The 5,437-nt window shown below is 38.3% G+C and overlaps 1 protein-coding gene across 1 annotated transcript; it reads left to right on the top strand.

Moving 5' to 3' along the window:
* Nucleotides 1-290: 290 nt before the first annotated feature.
* Nucleotides 291-1,031, top strand: LOC125472188 (cyclic phosphodiesterase-like). The gene is made up of 3 exons (XM_048573323.1): nucleotides 291-492; nucleotides 617-658; nucleotides 823-1,031. Exons 1-3 carry the CDS (start codon nucleotides 291-293, stop codon nucleotides 1,029-1,031), a joined length of 453 nt encoding a protein of 150 aa, XP_048429280.1.
* Nucleotides 1,032-5,437: the final 4,406 nt, after the last annotated feature.

Here is a 5,437-nt window from a genome sequence, read left to right as displayed (position 1 = left end):
AACAAAAGAAAATCTCTCTTAAAAACACAAAACCGGGAAAAATAGAAAACCCAAAACAGATGCAATCACCCCTCTCTCTCTCTGTCAATATCCTTCCTCCCCATCTCCGTATTGGACGCGACCAAGTCAATTCAGTCACCGAAATGATTTAATTAATTAATTACCAATTGGAAAATAACCTAGATGCCACGGCGGAGCTGGAGATGGAGGTGGTGAAGACGGAGGAAAGGCAGTCGTACTCGGTGTGGGCAATCCCACCGGACGACGTATCCTGCAGGATCAAAAAGCTAATGGGGGGCCTCCGAGCTGAGTTTGGCGGTCCCCAGATCGAGCCCCACATCCCCCTTGAGGGTTCGCTCCTGCTGACGTGCGAGGCCGCGCTTGCCAATCGATCTGACCTATGTTTGCGTGCGTTTGTTGCTAAAGTCGATTCCGTGGTTACTAGGGTTTCCTATTACCATCCTGTTGCCCTCGTTTTTCATCTGCCCGAAGAGCTAAATATACACTATTTTCCAGATTTATTTTTATTTTTTATTTACATTATTTGTTGTAGTGGACTTAGTGGTAATTATATGAATCAAATTTATTTACAGCACGTGTGAAAATTTATTTTCTCAGGTCGAGATGGAAACTGGTGTGGATTTCAATCTGTGGAATCGTAAGTTGCTGGCATAGTAGGAGAGCTCGTTAATTATTAATGTTTTTATTTTGTATTTTAATCTATCTGTTTTTATGTGGATTGATAGATAAATTACTGATTCATTTGCATGCTTGTGCAAGAGAAATAATTTGTTCTGCGATGTTACTGTAATTGTTTTGCAGCTCCATTGCCACAGATGAGTCTCCTCTATGGGCATCTGACAGAAGAAGAGAGGAAAAAAGCACAAGAAAAAGTTTATATTTTGGATGAGAGCATTACTGGCTTGAGTTTCCCAGTAACTCACATTGTATTGTACCAAACTAATTACAAAGATAAAACTCTCAGATCTTGGGAGAAGATTGCTGAATACCGCCTCCATTTCAATAATTAGATGTATGGATTACATGCTTAAGTTGTGGCTTGTATTTATATGACTATACCTACAGACTTAATTGTATAACTTGCACACCCTCTCTTGTGGCCTTATGCCTTTATTTATACTAGTGAAGTAGGTTTTTCTTGCCTTACAAGTAATACAACAAGTCATAAAGGGATTAGATCTCCCAAATTCTATTGGAATCCTACTTCTAGATTTACATAATTACACTCCTAAATAATCATAGCACTCCTTTTGAGTGTGTAAAACTTAAGAAGTAGTTGCATCAGTTATTCTCAGATGATTGCTGAAGTCTTCAATCAACATAGGCAATACACACGCGAATCTAGATTAAGGTTGCATTAAGGAAACATAAACTAACAAAAACATGACAATGATAAAACCTAAAGCGGGACAAAACCCAAAGTATCAGAGAAAACTGTGAGAAGTGCAAAGTCAAAGCTTAAAGAAACAAGTGGCAATGAAAGCTCACTTTGGGGTATGACCAGTCCAAGACAGGTGCCTCATTAAAACCTCGTCAAGTTAGCAAAACTCAGTGGGACAAATGCTCTTGAACTAAGGTAAAAAGAAAACATTAAGGTCAACTCGGTATCCTCCATATATTCCCCTTGAGTTCGACAAAACTCCATAATTAGACTTCTATCGGTGTAAATTGGACAGTTTACACATTCCAATTCCGCAGACAAGCTTCTGAAAATTGAATTTCAGCAATGACTTAGGTGAAGAGATCGACGAGATTGTCTGGATCTTGTAATGCTCTTGTTGCTAATGTGAAAAGAAGAACTTTGATGTAATACGCTTGGTATGGTCTCCTTTGATGCATCTGTTTTAAAGTCGGTATATACATGCGAAATTATTCTCAAATATCGTTGTTAGGACATCAATGGTAGATGACAATCCACAAGTGCTTCGTATATGCTATGCAATTGCTCTCAGCTATGTAGACTCACGAGCTGTCTCTTAGGATGAAAGTATTCAGCATGGTTCGAAGACATAACAACTAAGTTTACTTGGTAAACCTTCAAGAAATTGCAGTCTCACCAATGGTAAAGACATAAACCACCTAGGATCTTATCATGTGTGTCTCGGATAAATATCTAGCGTTAACATAACCAACAAGGCAAGAATCAACATTGGGATCAAGAAGGCGACGACAACACTCGTATCATGTCTTTAACACCTTTCAGTGTATGCGTGTATGCGCATGACTGTGTCTCGCTATGAGCTTCACATAGAAGGATATGTCCAGCCTTGTACACTGAGACAAGTACAACAAAGCGCCAATTGCACTTAAATATGAAACTTTAGGCTTTAAAACCTCATCATCTTCCATCTTTGGACAATATGAGTTTCGTTATGCACCAAGCGTACGGACAACCATGGGAGTACTCAAAGATAATTTTTATCCTTGTTAAAGCGGCGTAGCACTTTCTTGGTGTAGTTCGAGTAGTGGACCAGAATATCATTAAAACAATGCTCGATCTCAAGACTAAGACAATAACGTGTTTTCAGAAGATCCTTCATCTCAAATTTCGGCTTAAGGTGCATAATAATTTTCGTTCCTCAAAGTCCCACTGAGATTCATGTCATCAACATAGATTGCAACAATTGCATATCTGAAACTAAACTTCTTAATAAAAACGCATGGGAATAGTTCATTATTCACATATCTCTGACTAGTTAAATACTCGTATAAACGGTTATACTAAATTCGTCTGGTATGTTTCAACCCATATGAATATACAGTTACCACATCCATAAGCTACATTTCAAGTCTTTCAGAAACTATTAGGCTTACGAGTTAATGGAACATTATCACATCCATAACAAGTGAATGTGTATCCTAATAGTCAATCACAGGGCATTGAGAGAAACCCTGTGTCACAAGGCATATGCTTATTTATCACTGTTTCATTCTTCTCATTACACTTCCTTACTAAAACTCACTTGTAACTAACCGGTTTCATATTGAATGGAGGAGGAAGAAGACGGGTTCTGAAGAGCTGTTGGGTGGACGAGAGGTGGTAATGAGGAGATAGGAGATGGGATGAACAACGGGTAGTGTGAAGGGCAGCTTCTAGTTTCCCCATGAATTAATCTTATTTCAGGTTTTTTATTCTTAATTTAAAGCCCTTTGCTTGAGAACAGAGAATTTGAGTCAAACTGAGCAGAATGGGCACCATATGAGCAAATATCAAGCTTGGATATATTTGATCTTAGAGATATGAGGGGATAGGGTTTGACTTCCATATGCGCTAGGTGATCCCCACAAATTCCATGTGCGTTATGTTGTTGGAAGAAATTATAAAGGTCCAAAGTGATTTTGCGAAATCTGGAACACGTGACAGAATTGAAGGCCTAGTGGTGGCCGACATGGCATTGCTCGTCGGAGTGGGAGGCTTAACTACAGCTGAGATCTAATAGTTTTCATCTCCAACACAACTACCATTCTCCACGAATTTGAAGATCATTCTGGCTACCAAAATTAAATTATGCTCTGAATTTTTCAAGTCCATGTACCATTTTGACTGCAGAGAAAAGCGAGCTAAGGTCGTATGAGGGAGGCTCGTCGAGCTCGTCTATGGCGGCTTTGGCATAGAGGACGAGGAGAAAAGGTCCCATCGTGGAAGATCATCGTCTTTTCTTAGTTTTGACATTTATATAATTAAATTGTTGTAAAATCGACGATATGTGTGCAGTGAAACATAAAGTAAATGAGACACAATATTTACGAGGTTCGACAAATGTGCCTACGTCCTCGGGGCAACAGTAGTACTTTTTTTCATTACGTGAAATAATAGAAGTACAAAAATAATTCTCACTATTTTCTCTCTTCTCTCTTCTCTCTTGCCCAGCTCACTGGTATTTTATTTTGTATCTCTCTTCTTTCTCTTCTTCATCTCCTATCTCTTTTCTTTTTGTCTTTTTTCCTTTCCTCCGTATGCTCTCATTTTATAGGCAAAAGATTAATGTAGCAACACCATTGCTTTACAAACTTTCTTCATATGAATAATAACTCATCTGACTTTTCTTTGGATGAATAGTAAAGAATTATTCATGTGGGCCATCCACATATTACATTACAACACTCCTCTTTGGATGGCTATATGTCAATTTCAGTTGCCTCGTTAAAACCTTGATCAGTTTTGGATGCTCCCCCTGATGAGTATCTCTCCCTGATTTCAAATTCTTCAATATGGCTAATTACTAAGTTGATGAATCTAATACCTTACATGATAGTTGGAGTGTTATCTTTTGAAGGTGGTTTACAAGCGCTCCAAATTTTAATGGGCCGCAAGCATTAGTCAATACATTCATGACTAGCTTCATGGAGATCAAGGTTCTAAAAAATGTTAGGTGCTAGTCGGGTGGCGGGTTGGCGGGGTCCAGGCAGATAAGGAAATATAGTAATGTAGATAGGATAATTAAATTTAATATATAATTATTGAGTAAGGTTAATTAAGGGGATAAGTAGATAATATGGTAATTTATCATTCTTTTAAAGTAGGTTAATTAAATTTAATATATAATTATTGAGTGATATGTTTTTTTTAAAAGAAGAACATACATAATTACACACACATATATATATATATATGAGTATTTTAAGTAGATAATATGGAAATATAAAATAGAAGACAACAAAACCTTATTTATATATCCTTATAAAATATTATTTTAAGTAGATAAGTAAATGAAAAATAAACAACTCAGTGGTTTGTGGTTGAAAACCAATCAATTACTCTATGTAACCCACCACCCCACGTTTCTCACATAATCCAAGGTGGAATCTGGTCCTATTACTGCCTTTGACCCTTGGAAAGTAGAAGCCTTTCTTTTTAAATTTATTTTGTTTCTTCTTCTTCATGCAGAACTCAAACTTTCGTTTCTTCTTCTCCCTCGCATAACCAGGCTGAAATCCAGAAGCTAAGCTTAAAACCAATCAATTGCTCTCTCTCTCTCTCTCTCTCTCTCTCTCTCTCTCTCTCTCTCTCTCTCTTCGCGCTTTCTCTCCCCTCATCCACGCATAGACGGCAAGCTACAGAAATTCTGCATAAGGCTCCGATGATATGATAAAAATTGAGAATTGCAGATCAAATCAAGAGTTGCAGATCCGATGAAGAGCTGTAACGATATTCAAAACGCCTAGGGTGCTGCCTAGCACCGCTTATACCACCTAGAGCACCCAGTTAGCGCCTAGGCAGCCGCCTAAATCTTCCCCGCCTTAACTGAACGTTTTGGCCTAAATCGGATCGGAGCTCCGCCGCCCAACGCCTAAGCGCTGCCTAGGCTAATTTTTAGAACGGTGATGGAGATATGTATTTATAAGAGATATGAAGACGCAACAATGAATCCTTGCTTCCTTGATCGTTGCAGAGTCGATCTATTTCCATAGGTAA

The sequence above is a fragment of a genome, unplaced genomic scaffold (genome assembly GCF_019419815.1).
Source record: "Pyrus x bretschneideri cultivar Hongxiangsu unplaced genomic scaffold, Pyrus_bretschneideri_v1 Contig11, whole genome shotgun sequence".
Lineage (NCBI taxonomy): Eukaryota > Viridiplantae > Streptophyta > Magnoliopsida > Rosales > Rosaceae > Pyrus > Pyrus x bretschneideri.
Note: the sequence above shows the minus strand (reverse complement) of the source record. Positions and strands in the feature narration are given on the sequence as shown.